At 40.2% G+C, this 23,915-nt stretch overlaps 1 protein-coding gene and 1 long non-coding RNA gene across 2 annotated transcripts in view; one reads left to right on the plus strand and one right to left on the minus strand.

Moving 5' to 3' along the window:
• LOC133540816 (uncharacterized) overlaps positions 1-4,987 on the minus strand; it is a 322,729-nt gene extending 317,742 nt beyond the window's left edge. Inside the window, exon 1 of the long non-coding RNA XR_009803737.1 lies at positions 4,693-4,987. This is a non-coding gene — a long non-coding RNA (uncharacterized LOC133540816). The remainder of the gene's footprint in view (positions 1-4,692) is intronic.
• On the plus strand, positions 57-23,368 carry sirt5 (sirtuin 5). The gene is made up of 9 exons (XM_061883765.1): positions 57-208; positions 6,963-7,078; positions 9,772-9,905; positions 11,402-11,627; positions 13,398-13,485; positions 17,534-17,587; positions 17,681-17,804; positions 20,566-20,681; positions 23,174-23,368. The coding sequence occupies exons 2-9, from the start codon at positions 6,976-6,978 to the stop codon at positions 23,238-23,240; spliced, it is 912 nt and encodes a 303-aa protein (XP_061739749.1). The 5' UTR covers positions 57-208; positions 6,963-6,975; the 3' UTR covers positions 23,241-23,368.
• The last annotated feature ends 547 nt before the right edge of the window (positions 23,369-23,915 follow it).

Consider the following 23,915-nt stretch of genomic DNA (forward strand, 5'->3'; position numbering starts at 1 on the left):
CGACCCCAAAAGGGAATAAGCGGTAGGAAATGGATGGATGGAAGGGTATGCTATAGATACACCAGATGGCGATAAGCACCTTCCAAGCTATGGCTGTAACCCGCCAAAAAACGAAGAAGCAAAAGAAGACGAAGAAGAAAAAATGTCCTGACGCACTTCCTCATCCCTGCAGCGGAAGTCTTCCGGCTGAGTCTTGCTTGTGTGACAGGTAGTGAAACTAATCTCATCAAAGTTGACTACAAAGCAATATTGTCTCTGGAAACCTTCACATCAGCGTCACCATTTTATGATGTAAACGCCGAGCTACAACTCCTGCTGTTGTGTTCATTCACGTTACCCTGCTTGCGACATTGATCGGAGCTGCGATGCAGAATATGATTGATTGAGACTTTTATTAGTAGATTGCACAGTAAAGTACATATTCCGTACAATTGACCACTAAATGGTAACACCCGAATAAGTTTTTCTACGTATTTAAGTCAGGTCCACGTTAATAAATTCATGAATCACAATACTTCGTCCACGACGTCAAGTTGTTTCACTTTCACTATTGCCGGGACTCAGTTAGCGGACTTCCCTTTGAATGCAGTCACACTGAACAGACTAGTAGTGTATACAGTAGATACATCGATCCATCCATTTTTCTACCGCTTATACCCTTTTGGGGTCGCGGGGGGCGCTGGCGCCTATCCCAGCTACAATCGGGCGGAAGGCGGGGTACACCCTGGACAAGTCGCCACCTCATCGCAGGGCCAACACAGATAGACAGACAACATTCACACTCACATTCACACACTAGGGCCAATTTAGTGTTGCCAATCAACCTATCCCCAGGTGCATGTCTTTGGAAGTGGGAGGAAGCCGGAGTACCCGGAGGGAACCCACGCATTCACGGGGAGAACATGCAAACTCCACACAGAAAGATCCCGAGCCTGGATTTGAACCCAGGACAGTAGATACAGTACATACATTAATTATATTTGACACACAGCCAGTAATCGATTAGGGTAAACAGGACGCATATAAACTCAATTTGATGAAATGGGTCATTTTATGGCTTCACGGTGGCAGAGGGGTTAGTGCGTCTGCCTCACAATACGAAGGTCCTGCAGTCCTGGGTTCAAATCCAGGCTCGGGATCTTTCTGTGTGGAGTTTGCATGTTCTCCCCGTGACTGCGTGGGTTCCCTCCGGGTACTCCGGCTTCCTCCCACTTCCAAAGACATGCACCATAGGTTGATTGGCAACACTAAATTGGCCCTAGTGTGTGAATGTGAGTGTGAATGTTGTCTGTCTATCTGTGTTGGCCCTGCGATGAGGTGGCGACTTGTCCAGGGTGTACCCCGCCTTCCACCCGATTGTAGCTGAGATAGGCGCCAGCGCCCCCCGCGACCCCACAAGGGAATAAGCGGTAGAAAATGGATGGATGGGTCATTTTATTATAAGTTATTATACATATGTATCCTGTAATTATATACAAAATATTGTTATACCGTATTTCCTTGAATTGCCGCCGGGGCGTTAATTAATTTAAAACCTCTTCTCACTCCTGCGCTTACCAAAGGCATGCGATAAAAGTAAGCATGCGCTAATTATTTTAAAACCTCTTCTCACTCTGGCACTTACCAAAGGTATGCAGTAAAAATTTGAGTGTGATGTAAGCTTGGACCTTGAATCCTACTGAATAGCTCTTAATCTTCTTCCCCTTATGCGATTTCAAATTACCAGTATTGAAATCAGCCTCCTCCATTATGAAAATGATGACAGGGGAAGTGTCACGAGTTGGACCAGGCGTTAATACTAAGCATGCGCTAATTAATTTGGGAAGCCATTATGACCCGGCTGTAATTCCAGGCAGGCGCATATTATATGCCCTGCGGCAATTCAAGGAAATACGGTGTATATTAATTAAGTTTGACACTCAGACAGTTATCGATTTGGATCAACAGGACGCATATAAACTCCATTTGATGAAATGGGTAATTTTATTATAAGTAATTATACATATGTATCTTGTAATTATGTACAAAATATTGTTATATACAGTACAGACCAAAAGTTTGGACACACCTTCTCATTCAATTTGTTTTCTTTACTTTCATGACTATTTACATTCGGGTTGGTGGATATGGCCTTTTATTCTATCTCGATATTTTTGGGCCATTTCACGATACACGATATATATCTCCATATTTTGCCTTAGCCTTGAATTAAAGGCCTACTGAAATGAGATTTTCTTATTTAAACGGGGATAGCAGGTCCATTTTATGGGTCATACTTGATCATTTCGCGATATTGCCATATTTTTGCTGAGAGGATTTAGTAGAGAACATCCACGATAAAGTTCGCAACTAGAGAAAAGCCCTGCCTCTACCGGAAGTCGCAGACGATGACGTCACATGTTGATGGCTCCTCACCTCTTCACATTGTTTTTAATGGGAGCCTCCAACAAAAACAGCTATTCGTAACGAGAAAACGACAATTCCCCCATTAATTTGAACGAAGATGAAAGATTTGTGTTTGAGGATAATGATAGCAACGGACTAGAAAAAAAAACAAAAACGCGATTGCATTGGGACGGATTCAGATGTTTTTGGACACATTTACTAGGATAATTCTGGGAAATCCCTTATCTTTCTATTGTGTTGCTAGTGTTTTAGTGAGTTTAATAGTACCTGGTGGTCGGAGGTGTGTATCCACGGGTGTGTTGACGAGCAGTGTCTTAGGGAAGTCGACGGCAGCTTTATGCTCAGCTGATCTCCGGTAAGAACTGACTTTTTACCACAATTTTTTCACCAAAACCTACTGGTTGACATTCGGTTAGGATCCATGTTCGCTGTGATCCATAGTAAAGTTTCACCTCAGTGAATTTTGAAAAATGAATCACAGTGTGTTTGTGTGGCTAAAGGCTAAAGCTTCCCAACTCCATCTTTCTACTTTGAATTCTCCAATATTATTAATTGAACAAATTGCAAAGGATTCAGCAACACAGATCTCCAAAATACTGTGTAATTATGCGGTTAAAGCAGACGACTTTTAGCTGTGTGTGTGCGCAGCGCTCATATTTCCTAACAGCCCGTGACGTCAAGCGTACCCGCATCATTACGCGACGTTTTCAAGAAAAAAACTCCTGGGAAGTTTAAAATTGCAATTTTGTAAATTAAAAAGGCCGTATTGGCATGTGTTGCAATGTTAATATTTCATCATTGATATATAAACTATCAGACTGCGTGGTCGGTAGTAGTGGGTTTCAGTAGGCCTTTAACACTTGATACATATAATCACAGCAGTATGATGATTCTATGTGTCTACATTAAAACTTTCTTGCTCATACTGCATTAATGTATGCTCATTTTAAACTTTCATGCAGATAGGGAAATCACAACTATCTCAATTGACCAAAACTGTATTTAATAAACAGTTATTGAGCAGTAGCACAAACATTCATGTCATTTCAAAAACACAAAGTGCAAGATTGTCAGAGACTTTTTAAAACAAGCTATTAGTGCACTTTTGTGCATGATGTCACTAAGACGACATATCAAAACAACTCTAAACTAAAGTGCACTTTTTGTACAGAACGCCACTACAATAGTTAAAAACAAATAAAGTGCTCTTTTGTGCATGATGTCACACAAGATATTTTCAATAAGTGTAAAATAAAAATGAGCTGCATAATAGGTTCCTGCAGACGTTATCTCCTTCTGTTGTTGACTTTTGTTTTCATAGGGCGTTGATCTGGAAATAGTTGCTTCGGCATTTTGTTGGTGTGGCACCGGCTACAGATGTTGACATGCAGAGTTCAAGCACTCTTCATTCTCTAGCAGGTGACTTTTCAAATGATGCTACACTGGCAGTGCTGCTACTTTTTGTAGCAACGCTTTTGCCGCATAAATGTTGAACATCTTCCCGCTTGAAGCCAAACCACCACTGGATGATGGATCCCATGCTGTTTTTCTTGGGGATTTATTCTTCCTCCATTTGTTAGCAGATTCGTACCTTCTTTCTCTGGTATTACCACCCGCAACCTCACCGTTAGCATTACAGCTAACGTAACCATGTCGCTACCTCTCTGCTCCGCGGGAGCGTATGATGTTGCACACGTGTAAGAAGGTACGCTTGTTTAAGTCTCTGTGAGAAGGAGAGACAAGAAAAGAGTGGGAAAGGCATGCAGTGTAATGCATGCAGCTAAAAGCAACTGCGTGAGAACATATACTCAAATATCATGATATAATCATTTTCTATATCGCACAGAGACAAACCTGAGTTATATTGAGTATATCGATATATCACCCAGCCCTAATTTACATTGTAAATTGTCACTGAAGGCATCAAAACTATGAATGAACACGTGGAGTTATGTATATGTTATGATGAGTTTCGAGAGGTAGTCACCTGAAATGGTTTTCACTTCTCAGGTGTGCTTGAAGCTCATCGAGAGAATGGCAAGAGTGTGCAAAAGAGTAATCAGAGCAAAGAGTGGCTATTTTGAAGAAATTAGAATAGAAAATAGGTTTTCAGTTATTTCCCCTGTTTTTGTTAAGTACATAACACTGCATGTGTTCATTCTAGGGCTGGGCGATATATCGAATATACTTGATATATCGTGGGTTGAAAATGTACAAAATGACTATCCATCCATCCATCCATCCATCATCTTCCGCTTATCCGAGAATGAGAATGAGAATCAGCACCTCCAAGTCCGAGTCCATGGTTCTCGCCCGGAAAAGGGTGGAATGCCATCTCCGGGTTGGGGAGGAGACCCTGCCCCAAGTGGAGGAGTTCAAGTACCTAGGAGTCTTGTTCACGAGTGGGGGAAGAGTGGATCTTGAGATCGATAGGCGGATCGGTGCGGCGTCTTCAGTAATGCGGACGTTGTACCGATCCGTTGTGGTGAAGAAGGAGCTGAGCCGGAAGGCAAAGCTCTCAATTTACCGGTCGATCTACGTTCCCATCCTCACCTATGGTCATGAGCTTTGGGTCATGACCGAAAGGATAAGATCACGGGTACAAGCGGCCGAAATGAGTTTCCTCCACCGTGTGGCGGGGCTCTCCCTTAGAGATAGGGTGAGAAGCTCTGCCATCCGGGAGGGTCTCAAAGTAAAGCCGCTGCTCCTTCACATCGAGAGGAGCCAGATAAGGTGGTTCGGGCATCTGGTCAGGATGCCACCCGAACGCCTCCCTAGGGAGGTGTTTAGGGCACGTCCAACCGGTAGGAGGCCACGGGGAAGACCCAGGACACGTTGGGAAGACTATGTCTCCCGGCTGGCCTGGGAACGCCTCGGGATCCCCCGGGAAGAGCTAGACGAAGTTGCTGGGTAGAGGGAAGTCTGGGTTTCCCTGCTTAGGCTGTTGCCCCCGCGACCCGACCTCGGATACAAAATAACTATATCTTCAGTATTCAAGCATACGTTCTCACACGGTGGCTTTCAGCTGCAGGCATTACACCACAGGCTTTGTCACTCTTTCTTGTCTCTCCTTACAGAGAAATAAAACAAGCGCACCTTGCTACATACGTCACATACGGTCGCGTGTGCAACGTCATACGCTCTCGCGAAGCAGATAGGTAGCGACATGCCTAACGATAGCTGTGGTGCAAGCAGAGTGGTAATACAAGAGAAAAAAGGTGCGAATCTGGTAACAAATGAAGGAAGAAGAATAAAACAAAAAACAGCACAGGGTTCATCGTCTTCTGGTGGATTGACTTCAAGCGGGAAGATATTGAACAGACAACCGTAATATGTCAAGTATGCGGCTAAAGTGTTGCTGCAAAAAGTAGCAGCACTACTAATATGTAGCATCATTTGAAAAGTCACCTGCTAGAGAATGAAGATTGCTTAAAAGTCCGCATGTCAACATCTCCGCCAGGTGCCACACCAACAAAATGCTAGAGCACTGACCTAATTGAGCCTGGCGTCTTCATTTCCAGATCAACACCGTATGAAAAAAAAAATCAACAACAGGAGATAACGTATGCTGTAACGTACCACATAGCAAAGGACATACACAATTTGATTTCCTATTATGCAGCTAAATTTTATTTGACAGTTATTGATATGTCTTGTGTGACATCATACACAAAAGTGAACTTTACTTGTTTTGAAATATTGTTGTGGCATTCTATACAAAAATTGCACTTTAATTTAGTGTTGGTTTGATATGTCATCTTAGTGACATCATGCACAAAAGTGCACTAATAACTTGTTTTAAAATGTCTCTGACAATCTTGCACTTTCTGTTTTGAAATGACATGAATGTTTGTGCCACTGCTTAATAACTGTTTAATAAATACAGTTTTGCTAAATTGACATAGTTGTGATTTCCCTCTCTGCATTTAGGTTTAAAATGAGCATATATTAATGCATTATGAACAAGAATGTTTTAATGTAGACACATAGAATCATCATACTGCTGTGACTATATGCATCAAGTGTTCATTCAAGGCTAAGGCGAAATATCGAGATATATATCGTGTATCGTGACATGACCTTAAAATTTCGAAATGTTAATAAAAGGCCATATCGCCTAGCCCCAGTTCATTCATAGTTTTGATGCCTTCAGTGACAAATAGTCATGAAGAAAAAGAAAATGCATTGAATGAGGAGAAGGTGTGTCCAAACGTTGTGCCTGTACTTTATATTGTTGAGAAATAATTAAGAGTGTTATATCTGAGTGATGGGGCAGGACTTTTTAAACTTTTGCTTCTTCCTGCTCCTTTTTTGAGCACACCGTGTTTTTTAAATTTTTTAATTTTGTTAAATTGTGTGAATGGAAAGTATTTTTTGTTGTTGCGGTAGAAATAGGTAACACAGTTGGTAGGTAGGGAGTTATATCCAAGTGGCTTTATGAAATATGAGTCTCCAGAGATAATAATGGTCAATTTTGTATAACAAGGATTAATGCGGTAACTGGCAGATTTTACAACAAAAAACTAAATGAAGCTGTGATGTCATTTTCTCCCTAGCCATTGATCCCTGATGATTGTGAGCCAGCTCACCGTAAGAGGCATTATAAAGTCACAACGCTATGCTTCTCTAAGGAAAGATTGGAACAGTCACACAATGGCTAGGCCCAGTTCAGGTATGTTACCCTTGTGTTCATACAGATGAAAAAGGTGTTTTAAGTCTATTAGACATCGGTCTCCAGTTAAATTTGGCCAAATAATTTCCAAGCCCACTGTTCATGACAGGCCAGAAGAAACTGAAAGTGAATAAAGTTTCAACTCTGCAACTGACCTTCTTTTAAGGCACAGGTGTCAAACTCAAGGCCCAAGGGGGCCAGATGTGGTCCGCCTCTTCAATTTCAATAATATGTATCAATTAAGTACTGTAACTTTTCTTACTAAATGTATTATTTTTTTTCTAATTTGAGAGAAAAACAATACATGTACTCCATGTAACCACAAATTATCCATCCATCCATCCATTTTCTACCACTTATTCCCTTTCGGGGTCACGGGGGCGCTGTCGCCTATCTCAGCTACAATCGGGCGGAAGGCGGGGTACACCCTGGACAAGTCGCCACCTCATCGCAGGGCACCACAAATTATGTTAACTTAAATATTGTCTATCCATCCATCCATTTTCTACCGCTTGTTCCCTTTTTTGGGGGTGACGCGGGGGGCACTGGCGCCTATCTCAGCTACAATCGGGCGGAAGGCGGGGTACACCCTGGACAAGTCGCCACCTCATTGCAGGGCCAACACAGATAGACAGACAACATTCACACTCACATTCACACACTAGGGCCAATTTAGTGTTGCCAATCAACCTATCCCCAGGTGCATGTCTTTGGAAGTGGGAGGAAGCCGGAGTACCCGGAGGGAACCCACGCATTCACGGGGAGAACATGCAAACTCCACACAGAAAGATCCCGAGCCTGGATTTGAACCCAGGACTGCAGGACCTTCGTATTGTGAGGCAGACGCACTAACCCTGCAAAAATATATTATTTATTATTTAACAATGAATAGCCATAAACCTGCGGACGTAATAAAAACTTAGTGTGGAAGTCGCGTCTTAGCGAGTGCCTCTGATCACACACTTTCACCGGAGTCTGCCGTTCAGAGTTGAGCAAGGTTTTATTAACCATAAATATTCCGTAGTTCTGACTTTTCAGTCTGTCGTCTTCCTCTCCAACTCTCCATCCCTCCTCTCCCTGTTGTTCCCCACCGCTACTGTTAAAGACAACAGGTGATTAGAAAACTCGTACCACCTGGGAAATCAAATCACCTGCCAGCTGTGTCTCGCCGTCAGCACTGCCAGTCTGATGGTGCTGTGTCTTCAGCACCATGGACAGAGGCAGTGACCTTTGCTCCTGCAGGCGTGCCGATCACTCCCTCCTTCCACACATTCCAATCTCACATGCTCACAATTTATCGGACGACCTATGTTCCTATCCTCATGTATGGTCATGAACTTTGGGTTTTGACAGAAAGGACAAGATCACAGGGACAATCGGCCAAAATTAGCTTCCTCCATCGGGTGGCGGGGCACACCCTTAGAGATAGGGTGAGGAGCTCAGAGTAAAGCCACTGCTCTTCTACATCGAGAGGAGCCACATGAGGTTGTCCGGACATCTGGTCAAAATGACCCTTGGACGCCTCCCTGTGGCAGGGTTTAGAGCAGGGGTGCCCATTACGTCGATCGCGATCGACTGGTCGATCTCGGAGGGTGTGTCAGTCGATCTCAAGCCAGGCATTAAAAAATATACATAAAAATGAGCAATCATCAATCACACCAAGACTTCACTTTCGTCAGTTGTTTGACATTCTCGGCACCCGAGGATCTTGTGAGATGACGCTGGCTGCTGCAAGCTCATATTTAAGAAAAAAATCACTAACAGGGCGGACGCAGAGAAACACATTTTATTTCTAGAGACTCCGTACCTACTGTCAAAACTCTAAAGACCGACTGCACAGTTCCTGTCTTCACCATAAAAGACCTGTTTCATCCTGCCTGTGCTAACAAAATAAGAGTCTCAGAAAGCTAGCGTGCACAAGCTAGCAAGCTACGGAGTTTGATGCCAATGTATTTCTCCCCCGCCCTCAGCGACCGCTTTCTCACTTGCTTGCCCACTCGGACACTCACTGACGTCACTCACCTGCTGCCAGACATTAAAGGGCCACACACATATGCTACTCTCATAACAAAGTGTTTAAAAACGATTATGCAAGTTGGACAAATGAGATGCCAAATCCAACCACTTTCATGTGGTATTGGACAGAAAGGAGGACTTTTTTTTTCCTCCATTTGAAAATGCGTACGTTATCAGCACCACTGTCTAATTCCAATCAATGCAGGTCATCAGAATCAGGTAATACACCAACTTATATTCTTGTCTTCATGAAAGAAAGGAATCTATGTGTGTTAAACATGCTTGTATTATCATTAAACACCATTAACTTGTTAACAAAAATGTCTCTTTCATAAATAAATAAATATAAATTATAAATAGGAATGAGGTAGATCTCCTCGACTTGGTCAATTGAAAAGTAGCTCGCCTGCAGAAAAAGTGTGAGCACCCCTGGTTTAGAGCATGAACGACCGGTAGGAGTCCACAGGAAAGACCTAGGACAGGCTCGGGATCCCTACACAAATTGTTTTGGGAGAGAGAAGTCGGGGCTTCTCTTGACTTTGGATAAGCGGAAGTGGATGAATGGATCCAATCTCACATGACCACCGTCATTGCCTCTTACATTATACAAAAAGTATTCTGACAGGCTGTGGGCCAATTCTCCTAAATAGTTTCATGCACCATTGTCTTGTTTTCAGACCTGGCAGCGTTCAGAGAAATCTTCTTAAAGGCCTCCAATATAGCCATCATCACCGGCGCAGGGGTGAGTGCCGAGAGTGGAGTCCCCACCTTCAGAGGTGCGGGAGGCTACTGGAGAAAATGGCAAGCTCAGGTACGTTTCTGCTTGTTTTATTAAAACCAATACATGTAAAGCTATCGTATGTCATTGTTTGACTTTGGCATAAAGCATTAGTTGCTGTTATACCCAGGGATGGGTGCCTATCACATTTGAACCAATACCGTACCAATTTTCGGTACCTAGGAATAATCATCATCATCATTGGCGGTCACTCGACGATTCTCCTGGTAAGGGGGTATCCCTTTATGGAGGATGCCTGTGTGTGACTTTGTTTAATGTGGGGAGACTGGTGCACAGACAGTCACCACATGATCTTTGACAGATCTGAGTTAGAGTCCAGTAGCATGGAGTCCAAGACGACTAGGGACCCTTTTCTCCTACAGCCTTCATCCGCCATCCCGGCCATTGTGACGCTCCATATGGTTAGCAATCATTCTCCGCCTATTCCACCGTTGAGGTGTTTGGTTGTTATTTCCCCGAAACTGGGCCCACATGAATGTGGGGGTGCCTTCTTCCGCCATCGCAGCCGTTGTGGTAGTTCCTTCATCTACCGTCTTCTACATGCTCCGCCGTTGAGGTCTACACCGTATCCCTGGCTCGGGGGCAGTCAGGTACTAGGCCTTTGCCAAGGGCCACCTGGGGTAACAGTAGTAAAGGGGTTAACCTCCTAGTGCTCCAAGACCCCATAGAGGAGCCTCCACTGCCGGATGCACTTTAATGTCATGCCCAGGACACACCTAGGGAATAAATATCGTTACTCAATGGTAATAATTTTTCAGTACTTTTTTTCGGTACTTTATGGGTAAGTTATTGCTTAATGATAAAATTCAATTTTTTAATGAAACATTTAAAAATGAGCTGGTTTTGATTGCTCTCTAGTTCTTATATCTTTTGGGTATTTCTGGGTCTCATTCGCACGTATGAAAAGTAGATTTTGCATGCATTTGCAATTCCAACACATTAGATGGCTGGCACTAGTGTTTGGCTAAGATGTGTTGCTTGGCTAGGAAAAAGTCCAAGCTAAATGTAGCATTCTCATTGTGTTGTGCCCTACAAAGTCTTCATACTGTGAGTTTTGTATTTATTATACAGTTGCATATTAGTTATAGTTTTCTTTACAAAATTAGGAGGTGTTGAAATCACCATGTAAGATAGCTATTGCTCATCAGTAGCATGTATAGGGCAAAAGTAGTGCAGTTTGGAAAAGCGGAGGCTTACTCTACGTTCAAGCGTCTTCCATCAGGCATACTTGCTTTGTTAGCATGGAAAAATGTAGCTAAAGATACTTTGGCTGAGTCTGCTTTGAGGGCTGTTTGAGTGATTGTTTCCTCACCAGGTTTTTGAGCTGTGTTTAGTCTGCAAACAGAGGTAACGTCACGGGCAGCAAAGGTTTCAAAATATGTTGCCGTTTGATTTTACGTGTATCGATTCCCGATAGTACAGACGAAATTTGGTCGGTGCCGATAAATGTATCGAATTCGGTGCTCATCCCGAGTTACACATTTTATTTTTCTGTTGTGCCCTTTTAGGAACTTGCCACTCCTGAGGCCTTCTCCAGGAACCCCTCACGCGTGTGGGAGTTTTACCACTACCGTCGAGAAGTCATGGTCACGAAAAATCCTAATCCCGCTCACCTGGCAATTGCAGAGTGTGAGGAGCAACTGGGCAGACAGGGCCGGAAGGTCACTGTCATCACTCAGAACATTGATGAACTTCATCGTCGGGCTGGATCCAAAAACATCCTTGAAATTCACGGTAAATTAATAATTATACGTAATATAAATGCTTTCAATTGGAGGAGGGAAAGACAAGTGGTAGTAGATGGATGGATGGAAAATTAAAAAAAATGTCTGCGTCATCATTGAAGTTTTGATGCCACAGCCCATTTTAGGATGTACATTCAGTTATTATTAAAGGGGAACATTATCACAATTTCAAAAGGGTTAAAACCAATAAAAATCAGTTCCCAGTGGTTTGTTTTATTTTTTGAATTTTTTTTTCAAAAATTTTACCCGTCCAGGAATATCCCTAAAAAAAGCTTTAAAGTGCCTTATTTCGCTATCTTCAAAGCCTCTATCCATTTTCCTGTGACATCATACAGTGTTGCCAATGTAAACAAACAATGGCGAATAGCACAGCAAGATAGCGACATTAGCTCGGATTCAGACTTGGATTTCAGCGGTTTAAGCAATTCAACAGATTACGCATGTATTGAAACGGATGGTTGGAGTATGGAGGCTATGCTATTCGGCCATAGCATGGCCATAGCATGGCCGAATAGCATGGCCGAATATCTGCCTTATTAGCATCGCCGGTAAAATGTGCGGACCAAACGATCAGGACTTTCGCATCTTGTGACACTGGAGCAACTTAAATCCGTCGATTGGTAAGTGTTGTTTCGCATTAAATGTGGGTATCTAGTTTCAAATGTACATACAGCTAGCCTAAATAGCATGTTAACATTGATTAGCGTAGCATGTTAGCATCGATTAGCTGGCAGTCACGCCGCGACCAAATGTCTGATTAGCACATAAGTCAACAACATCAACAAAACTCACCTTTGTGATTTCGTTGACTTTATTGTTGCAAATGCATCTGCAGGTTATCCATGCATCTCTGTGCCATGTCTGCCTTAACATCGCCGGTAAAATGTACCAGACACTCCGGCACATTCAATAGGGGTCTGGCGGCAGATTTCTTGCCACTTTCGCATCTTCGGGCCAGTGGTGCAACTTGAATCCCTCCCTGTTATTGTTGTTACACCCTTCGACAACACACCGACGAGGCATGATGTCTCCAAGGTTCCAAAAAAATAGTCGAAAAAATGGAAAATAACAGAGCGGAGACCCGGTGTTTGTAATGTGTTTGAGAAAATGAAAATGGCGGCTTTATTACCTAGTTGACGTCACATTCTGATGTCATCGCTCCGAGAGCGATAAATAGAAAGGCGTTTAATTCGCCAAAATTCACCCATTTAGAGTTCGGAAATCGGTTAAAAAACTATATGGTCTTTTTTCTGTAACATCAAGGTATATATTGACGCTTACATAGGTCTGGTGATAATGTTCCCCTTTAATGTCAACCAAGAACATTTTTTTACTGGCTGAGTTCTACTCACCTCAGTCTGTGGCGGTCAGGTTTTTTTTTGTATCAGTGGGGAACTGCATCAACCAATTGAACACATCAGTAGCACTGTTGTTTTGGAGAATGTAAGAGAATGTTATATGTTTGTTCAGCCATATTGTGCTGAGCAATGTTAAGAATGTGGTGCAGCAGACAAGCGTTTGCTGAACAACCCACCAGTCAGTTAATTTGCCAAGACCTACTACCAAGGCAAATGTAGCTATATGATTACACAGTACACTATTTGCCATTTTTGACTAAGTAGCAGACCGTTTCATATCTTATTTTTTTCTTAAAAAATGTTGTTGAATATACACACTTTGTTTTACACCTGTAATGTATATATCATCTGACTAATGTTTCTGCTCTTATCATTTTTGACTCTCTCATGTTAACATCTAGGAAGTCTTTTCAAAACTCGATGTATAAGTTGTGGCCATGAGGCATCGAATTACAACAGCCCCATTTGTGCTGCTCTGGAGGGTAAAGGGTAAGTAGGTCACGTGGTATAGATTAGAGGTTTTACTTTTTTTTTAGTAATGTCAACTTCTTAAATGAAAGATACTTTGTGTCTATTTTTATATACATATTCTAGTGCAGTGGTCACCAACCTTTTTAAAACCAAGAGGTACTTTTTGGGTACTGATTAATGCGAAGGGCTACCAGTTTGATACACACTTAAATAAATTGCCAGAAATAGCCAATTTGCTCAATTTACCTTTAATAAAAAAAAAAAAAAAAAAAAAAAATATATATATATATAAATAAATGATAAATGGGCTGTACTTGTATAGCGCTTTTCTACCTTCAAGGTACTCAAAGCGCTTTGACATTACTTCCACATTTACCCATTCACACACACATTCACACACTGATGGAGGGAGCTGCCATGCAAGGCACGTCCCAGGTTAAAATCCAATCTGTACTTTGTTAGAATATGTAACAAATTGGACCAAGCTATATTTCTAACAAAGACAAATCATTATTTTTCTAGATTTTCCAGAACAAAAATTTTAAAAGATATTCAAAAGATTTTGAAAAAAGATTTGCATTTAATTCTAAAGATGTTCTAGATTTGCCAGAATAATTTTTTCAAAATTTAATCTTAATAAGTTTGAAAAAATATTTCACAAATATTCTTGGTCAGAAAAACAGAAGCTAAAATAAAGAATTAAATTAAAATGTATTTATTATTCTTTACATTAAAAAAATAAATTTACTTGAACATTGATTTAAATGGTCAGGAAAGAAGAGGAAGGAATTTAAAAGGTAAGAAGGTATATGTGTTTAAAAATCCTCAAATCATTTTTAAGGTTATATTTTTTCTCTAGATCTGTCTTTCTAAAAGTTACAAGAAGCAAAGTAAAAAAAATAATTAATTTATTTAAACAAGTGAAGACCAAGTCTTTAAAATATCTTTTGGGATTTTAAAATTCTATTTGAGTTTTGTCTCTCTTAGAATTAAAAATGTCAAGCAAAGCGAGACCGCCTTGTTAGTAAATAAAAAAAAATAAAAAAATAAAAGCAGCTTACTGGTAAGTGCTGTTATTTGAGCTAGTTTTTAGAAACAGGCCAGCGGGCTACTTATCTGGTCCTTACGGGCTACTTGGTGCCTACGGGCACCGCGTTGGTGACCCCTGTTCTAGTGTATACGTATGAGAGAAAGCAGGCAGCTTTTAAATATTAATCACAATGGAATTTGGACTAATAATAATGAATCACACTAAATTACTTGCTTGCATACCGTATTTTTCGTATTATAAGTCGCTCCGGAGTATACGTCGCACCGGCCGAAAATGCATAATAAAGAAGGAAAAAAAAACACATTATATACGTCGCACTAAAGTATAAGTCACATTTTTGGGGGAAATTTATTTGATAAAATCCAACACCAAGAATAGACATTTGAAAGGCAATTTAAAATAAATAAAAAATAGTGAACAACAGGCTGAATAAGTGTACATTATATGAGGCATAAATAACCAACTGAGAAGGTGCCTGGTATGTTAACGTAACATATTATGGTAAGAGTCATTCAAATAACTATAACATATAGAACATGCTATACGTTTAACAAACAATCTGTCACTCCTAATCGATAAATCCGATGAAATCTTCTTCCTCGATATCGCTTCTAAACAACTCTGCCAACTCCAAAGGTATGCGCCGCTTCCTCTTGTCGTTTTATGCTGCATATTTCACTACGTCCAGCTTGTAATCTGCAGTACATGATTTCCTTTTCGGTGCCGTTTTTTGCTCAGCCCTTCTCAGTTTTTATAAGTTACTGCTAGCGAACACACCAGTCGATGACGTATATACTGATCAGTGACTGTATAACAACCCATGCCAACTTTCAGGTAACCACCCACAGTTAAAGGGGAACATTATCACAATTTCAAAAGGGTTAAAAACAATAGAAATCAGTTCCCAGTGGCATGTTGTATTTTTTGAAGTTTTTTTCAAAATTTTACCGGTCTCCGAATATCCCTAAAAAAAGCTTTAAAGTGCGATGCCACTATCCATTTCCCTGTGACGTCATACAGTGCTGCCAATGTAAACAAACAATGGCGAATAGCTCAGCAAGATATAGCGACATTAGCTCGGATTCAGACTTGGATTTCAGCGACTTAAGCGTTTCAACAGATTACGCATGTATTGAAACGGATGGTTGGAGTATGAAAGTATTGAAGAAGAAACTGAAGCTGTTGAGCGAATAGCTATTGACGCTATTCATAGCCAGAGCATGGCCGAATAGCTGCGTTAGCATCGCCGGTAAAATGTGCGGACCAAACGATCAGGACTTTCGCATCTTGTGACACTGGAGCAACTTAAATCCGTCGATTGGTAAGTGTTTTTTTTTGCATTACATGTGGGTGGAAGGAAACGTAATATAGTTGCAAATGCATCTGCAGGTCATCCATACATCTCTGTGCCATTTCTGCTTTAGCACCGCCGGTAAAAAGCATGTTAGCATCGATTAGCGTAGCATGTTAGCATCGATTAGCTGGCAGTCAACATCAACAAAACTCACCTTTGTGATTTCTGTGACTTTATCGTGACAAATGCATCTGCAGGTTATCCATACATCTCCGTGCCATGTCTGCTTTAGCGCCGCCTGTAAATAGCATGTTAGCGTCGATTAAGGTAGCATGTTAGCATCGATTAGCTGGCTGTCACGCCGCGACCAAATATGTCTGATTAACACATAAGTCAACATCAACAAAACTCACCTTTGTGATTTCGTTGACTTTATCGTTGCAAATGCATCTGCAGGTAATCCATACATCTCTGTGCCATGTCTGTCATCGCCGGTAAAATGTGGAGCCACTTTGCTACATTCAATGGGGGTCTGGCGGCAGACATTTTCGCATCTTCGGGCCAGTGGTGCAACTTGAATCCCTCCCTGTTAGTGTTGTTACACCCTCCGACAACACACCGACGAGGCATGATGTCTCCAAGGTTCCAAAAAATTGTCGAAAAAACAGAAAATAACAGAGCTGAGACCCAATGTTTACAATGGGTTGAATATGAAAATGGCGGCTGTATTACCTCGGCGACGTCACATTCTGACGTCATCACCTCCAGAGCGATAAACAGAAAGGCGTTTAATTCGCCAAAATTCACCCATTTAAAGTTCGGAAATCGGTTGAAAAAATATATGGTGTTTTTTTCTGCACCATCAAAGTATATATTGACGCTTACATAGATCTGGTGATAATGTTCCCCTTTAATATGAAGGAGCAGGTGCGCGCAAAATAAATTGTGTGATTAATGTGCAACTTAAACTGATTAATGCAATACTTTTTGTAATTAATTGCATGAGATAACTTGTTAATTTTGAAAGCCCTTATGATAATATTTATCAGACCAGAATGGAATTCAAATTATGAACTCAGTATGTGTTTTTGCAAACAAAAGCAGAGGGTCAGTGCAATATAAGTGTTGTCTATTCACATATTTGTAAATGTCAGTCTTTTACATTTGTGTATTATTTATAAATTGCAGGGTACATGTTCATGTATGTGTTCAATACAAAGATACATGTCAATAAATAGTATACATCATCTTAATTGCACATTTCAAACTCTGCTCATTTATGCTCTGATTGCACATTGATACACAAGTATCAAAAACATATACAAATTACTTCATTTTATATATTAATTTGTACTATTCCTTATATTTATTCTTGTCTTTATTGTTGGTTATAAATGTAACTGCTGCAACAAAGAAATTTCACGCAAAAGGTCAATGAAGTACCTTACTTTTAAATGTAAATGAAGTGTCACATTATTTATCTTCTGTACAGACTGTGAATGAGCCAGATTATAACATATGTAGTCCTCCATGCCAGCATGGTTGGAAATGAGAGCAAGATGCGTGATGCGTCTTGACCAAGGACACAACAACAATGACTAAGATGGTGGAAGCTGGTTTCGTACCAGAAACCTTAAAGTTTCTGTACACCGCTCTATACTTTATTTGTTGTGAAAACATGTGTACTTATAATTGCTCAACTTGATCAATTTCTCCCTCAGAGCTCCAGACCCAGACACACTTGATGTTCAAATCCCTGTCCAGGACCTGCCCAGGTAGGTAGGGCTATCATGTATTTGTTGTCATCTTCAGATTAAGCTATGGTAAATTTTTGTTTTCGTGTGTGTGTGCGTGTGTGTGTGTTTTAGGTGTAATCAAGCAGGATGCTCTGGTCTTCTGAGGCCAGCTGTTGTATGGTTTGGGGAGGCCCTTGATTCGGACATCCTCAGTCAAGCAGAGAAAGTGCTGGATGGCTGTGACCTCTGCTTAGTGGTAATGTGAAAGTTGTAACCATAAAACATTTATCTTTGATTGGCAAATGTAGTGACGCTTGTCAGCAGCAAAGGTATGCAGTGCCATAATCACAACCACAACGCCTGGACGTAGGCGTCTCTTCGGACATTTACTTCAGCTCCAGCATTATAGTAGTAGAGTGTTCTTCATTTTCCCTTTGCCCGTTCACTCTAAGTTGAAGCCAGATCAGTCCATCTTATTAAGTGAGTTTATTGTGATATGGCCTAAAAATATACAGATATTAAAAAAAAGCCATAGTCCAAACACGCCAAAATTCCACAAATACCACGAAGCACATGCAATGATATAATGCTGCAAATTTAGAACCGTTCACAAATGATGCCCGGAAAAAGTTGGCGTAATGAAAAAGGTCCTTATTTTTCTTAGGGGTTGTTTTATGATACTTTAAAATATTATGTCTTAACTAAGTCTTAAAGGGGAGCATTATCACCAAACCTATGCAAGCGTCAATATATACCTTGATGTTGCAGAAGAAAGACCATGTATTTTTTTAACCGATTTCCGAACTCTAAATGGGTGAATTTTGGCAAATTAAACGCCTTTCTGTTTATCGGTCTTTTAGCGATGACGTCAGAACGTGACGTCACCGAGGTAACACACCCGCCATATTCATTTTCACATTACAAACACCGGGTCTCAGCTCTGTTATTTTCCGTTTTTTCGACTATTTTTTGGAACCTTGGAGACATCATGCCTCGTCGGTGTGTTGTCGGAGGGTGTAACAACACTAACAGGGAGGGATTCAAGTTGCACCACTGGCAAGAAATCTGCCGCCAGACCCCCATTGAATGTACCAAAGTGTCTTCACATTTGACCGGCGATGCTAAGACAGACATGGCACAGAGATGTATGGATAACCTGCAGACGCATTTGCAACGATTAAGTCAACAAAATCACAAAGGTGAATTTTTTTGATGTTGTTGACTTATGTGCTAATCAGACATATTTGGTCACGGCATGACTGCCAGCTAATCACTGCTAACATGCTATGCTAATCGAAGCTAACATGCTATTTACGCTAGCTGTATGTACATTTGAAACTAGATACCCACATTTAATGCGAAACAAACAGTTACCAATCGACGAATTGAAGTTGCTCCAGTGTCACAAGATGCGAAAGTCCTGATCGTTTGGTCTGCACATTTTACCGGCGATGCTAATAAGGCAGCCATGCTATGGGCCACTTCATTAGGTATACCCACGCTATGGCCGAATAGCGTAAATAGCTTTTCGCCCAATAGCTTCAATTTCTTCTTCAATTTCGTTTTCGCTATCTGCCTCCATACTCCGACCATCTGTTTCAATACATGCGTAATCTGTTGAATCGCTTAAGCCGCTGAAATCCGAGTCTGAATCCGAGCTAATGTCGCTATATCTTGCTGTGGTAACCGCCATGTTGTTTGTGTTGGCAGCCCTGTATGACGTCACAGGGAAATGGATAGTGGTTTCGAAGATAGCGAAAATAAGGCACTTTAAAGCTTTATTTAGGGATATTCCGGGACCGGTAAAATTTAGAAAAAAACTTCAAAAAATACAACAAGCCACTGGGAACTGATTTTTATAGTTTTTAACCCTTTTGAAATTGTGATAATGATCCCCTTAAAGATAGTAAGGTCTAGCAACCCCTGAAGTCTGGCTAACTTCTGTGTTGTTCCATAACGTTTCAGCATTTCTGGTATGCTTGTGTGATTTGGTGTTTGTGTGTGTTTTTTGGCATTTGCAGGACTTTCTTTTATAATTATTTTTGTGTTTTACGATTTTGATTCTGGATGATTTCCCTGTTGGCCACAGTATAAATGTTGCAAAAAAATGTCTGACCATAGTTTGACCTCGATGTTTTTGTGAAACTTTTGAGGCATATTTTTTTCAGAAATTTTCTTGGATTAATGGATGTTACCTGTTGACTACTCAGGTTTTTTTTTCTTGAAAATTTGAGGCAATTTCCAAATTTTACAACCGTTAACAAACTTTACATTTTAATGACCTACATTTGGTGTGGACTGTGTCTACCCTCTTTCACAGTTTTTAATCGGGCCCAACCACCAAACTTTTGCTCATGATTTCATTAAAACCCTATAAAACTAAAACTGTAGCCGGCAAGAGGTTTTGTAGCGCTATTTCTGACCTACCATAAGGCTTGAACTATTAGTGCAATCAACATAAATCCAAGGGTTTCTAAAACTATATGCTTTGTGCTTTCCAGTGATCTATCATTACATTTGGCTTACCGTATTGATGGGTTTTAGCGCTCATCCGTGTGACATTTTTGGCGTATTTTCATATGATTGTACACATGTCGAATAGGTTTATCTGACACCAATTCAAGGAGGGAGGGGAGGGGGTTGGTCATCTGAATCCCAGTAATTGGTAAAGACAGCTCCAAAATGAAAATACTTTATTTAATATTTTATAGTTCATATTTCAAAGTTGCTTGTAGTCGGACACCGTGCCTGGCCATACTTTTTTAGAGCCCATTCCGGACTGGGAGTCAAAATGTTAGAATACCTATCCTAATTCTACATGAGGTAAAAGTCTGTTCCTTCACTTTAATGCAGACAAGGTCAAACTTGTGTTAATGGTTTTGCTTTTTTAGTTTTTCCTAATTATATACTGTAACCGTTTTCAAATTTATTTCCAGGACTGTTTACCAATAAGCCTGAAAATAATTTTTTATTTGTCGATGTATCCTCCCATAACTCTATATTCTTTGACTACTTAGGTTGGCACTTCGTCTGTGGTGTATCCTGCAGCAATGTTTGCTCCTCAGGTGGCTGCAAGAGGTGTACCTGTGGCCGAGTTCAACATGGAAAACACACCTGCCACAATGCGTTTCAAGTGGGTTTTATTTTTCTTCAAGCAATTAGACACAAGCGGAATTTTAGGGTTTTGATTAACACTTTATAATAAGAACACACTATTATATCATTACCGGTAATTAAAACATTAGTAAAAACTTAATTAATAATTTTTAAAGCATATTTCCGACATTAACACTCATTAGCAACCAGTTTACACAATAACAAGCTCATTTATAAAATGCTTACTGGTTGCATTTTCATACTTTATACATGAGTCAGCATTTTTACCGTAAGTATTATATTATTTACCAACCAGCTATTTGGGTATGGTAATGGTTTGTTAGATCATATACAAACCCCGTTTCTATATGAGTTGGGAAATTGTGTCAGATGTAACTATAAACGCAAATCCTTTTCAACCCATATCCAATTGAATGCACTACAAAGACAATATATTTGATGTTCAAACTCATAAACTTTATTTTTTTTTTTGCAAATAATAATTAACTTAGAATTTCATGGCTGCAACATGTGCGAAAGTAGTTGGGAAAGGGCATGTTCACCACTGTGTTTCATCACCTTTTGTTTTAAAAACACTCAATAAACGTTTGGGAACTGAGGAAACTAATTGTTGAAGCTTTGAAAGTGGAATTCTTTCCCATTCTTGTTTTATGTAGAGCTTCAGTTGTTCAACAGTCCGGGTTCTCCGTTGTCATATTTTACGATTCATAATGCGTCACACATTTTCGATGGGAGACAGGTCTGGACTTCAGGCGGGCCAAGAAAGTACCCGCACACTTTTTTTACGAAGCCACGCTGTTGTAATACGTGCTGAATGTGGCTTAGCATTGTCTTGCTGAAATAAGCAGGGGCGTCCATGAAAAAGATGGCGCTTAGATGACAGCATATGTTGTTCCAAAACCTGTTTGTACCTTTCAGCATTAATGGTGCCTTCACAGATGTGTAAGTTACCAATGCCTTGGGCACTAATGCACCCCCATACCATCACAGATGCTGGCTTTTGAACTTTGCATCGATAACGATCTGGATGGTTCGCTTCCCCTTTGGTCCGGATGACACAATGTCGAATATTTCCAAAAACAATTTGAAATGTGGACTCGTCAGACCACATAACACTTTTCCACTTTGCATTAGTCCATCTTAGATGATCTCCTTTTGAGGGATCGAAGGTCACGGTCATTCAATGTTGGTTTCCGGCCATGCCGCTTACGTGGAGTGATTTCTCCAGATTCTCAGAACCTTTTGATGATATTATGGACCGTAGATGTTGAAATCCCTAAATTTCTTGCAATTGCACTTTGAGAAACGTTGTTTTTAAACTGTTGACTATTTGCTCACGCAGTTGTGGACAAAGGGGTGTACCTCGCCCCATCCTTTCTTGTGAAAGACTGAGCATTTTTTCAGAAGCTGTTTTTATACCCAATCATGGCACCCACCTGTTCCCAATTAGCCTGCACACCTGTGGGATGTTCCAAATAAGTGTTTGATGAGCATTCCTCAACTTTATCTGTATTTATTGTCACTTTTCCCAACTTCTTTGTCACATGTTGCTGGCATCAAATTCTAAAGTTAATGATTATTTGCAAAGAAATAAAGTTTATCGGTTTGAACATCAAATATGTTGTCTTTGTAGCATATTCAACTGAATATGGGTTGAAAATGATTTGCAAGTCATTGTATTCCGTTTATATTTCCTTTTAAAACAATTTCCCAACTCATATGGAAACGGGGTTTGTAGAAAGAGTATGTAAATAATTATTCTCTTCACATTTATACATGCATTTACACATACAGTATTCAGTATTGATGGTATGATACCACAAATTTTAATTTCCGATCTGATACAGAATAAAATTCCATCTGGTATCAGCAATACAGATCAGATACCGATACTTTTTGAAAATTTACCAAATGTGTCTGGTAAAACTGAAAAGTAGTGTATTTCAAGTGTTGCTGCTCTTGGGGAAACATCTTCAAAAGATGGCGTTATTTAGCACTAAATGCGTTATTTACAGTGCATCTTGGAAGCATTCACAGTGCTTCACTTTCTCCACATTTTGTTATGTTACAGCCTTATTTCAAAATAGGAGTTAAAAGATTTTTGTCCTCACACAAGACCCCATCATGACAATGTGAAAAGTATATATATGTTTTTGTTTTGAAATTTATCAACAAAAAAAAATGACGACTAAGAAATCGAATGTACATAAGTATTCACAGCCTTTGCTGATGCACCTTTGACAGCAGTTACAGCCTGAGGTCTTTTTGAATACGATGCCACAACCTAAAACACACAAAATGTTTGGAAACTCCTGCCTGAGCTTTTGAATGAGTAAAACAATTATAACTGTGTTTTTGTAACTGCATATTAATGAGTATACATGTCAAAAATATGCTTTATAAATGATGGATTCAGTAATGTTTAATAGTGTGTACTGATTATAAAGTGTTAACCTAAACCAGCTTTTGTTTACATGTCTCAACCATTTATTGTGGTTTGTTTGGTAGGTTTCACTTTCATGGACCCTGTGGGACCACCTTGCCCCCTGCACTAAGTCCCCCAAAACAACAATGAAAACAAGATCACTAATCACAGAAAAGACTGGCAAATAATTACCAAACATATTTATTTAACCAGAGCCCAGTATGAGTAATAATGATGGAGAGAGAGGTTATTCTGTATTAAACAGGTATCAAACAGGACCTTTGTAATGCAATGTAATATATATTTTAATACAGGTATGTACATTTGTCAGACACAACATTAGATTTGACTGCATAATCTACTTTACATACACAGCTCTTTGGTCACATTACCGTGGTAAATATTAAAGTAGGATGTACTAATACTACTGCACTACTACAAACAACTGCAATAATAAACATTTCGTTAAATAAATGCACAGTTCAAGCAAAATTCAAGCAATTTTGTAATTGATAAAGGTTGAATTTGTCATAAAATCTTTAGGATGGCACACATCTTTGGGTGTAACCATGAAAGTGTGAGGTGTGTGTGTATTGCAGTACTGTTCAGTCAAATCTTATTGATTGTGTTCCAGCAGGGGGCAGTGTTAAGCCACTGCCTCTGGTTAAAGTCCAATTCTTACATGTGAGGGAATAACTTGTTTTCCTTCTGGTAGAAATTCAAGCACTAGCTTGTAAATATGGTGTCTGGTAAATGTACCATAAGGGAGAAAGACATGTTCTGTTTGACCTAGGAACGGATTTTTAAATAACAAAGACATTTACA

This window comes from Nerophis ophidion, linkage group LG22, assembly GCF_033978795.1.
Source record: "Nerophis ophidion isolate RoL-2023_Sa linkage group LG22, RoL_Noph_v1.0, whole genome shotgun sequence".
In the NCBI taxonomy this organism is placed as follows: Eukaryota; Metazoa; Chordata; class Actinopteri; order Syngnathiformes; family Syngnathidae; genus Nerophis; species Nerophis ophidion.

Coding starts and splice junctions, on each gene's coding strand:
- sirt5 (XM_061883765.1), top strand. CDS start 6,976: ATGATTGTGAGCCAGCTCACCGTAAGAGGCATTATAAAGTCACAACGC. Junction 9,906..11,401: donor GGAGAAAATGGCAAGCTCAG/GTACGTTTCTGC, acceptor GTGCCCTTTTAG/GAACTTGCCACTCCTGAGGC. Junction 20,682..23,173: donor CCTGCCACAATGCGTTTCAA/GTGGGTTTTATT, acceptor TTTGTTTGGTAG/GTTTCACTTTCATGGACCCT.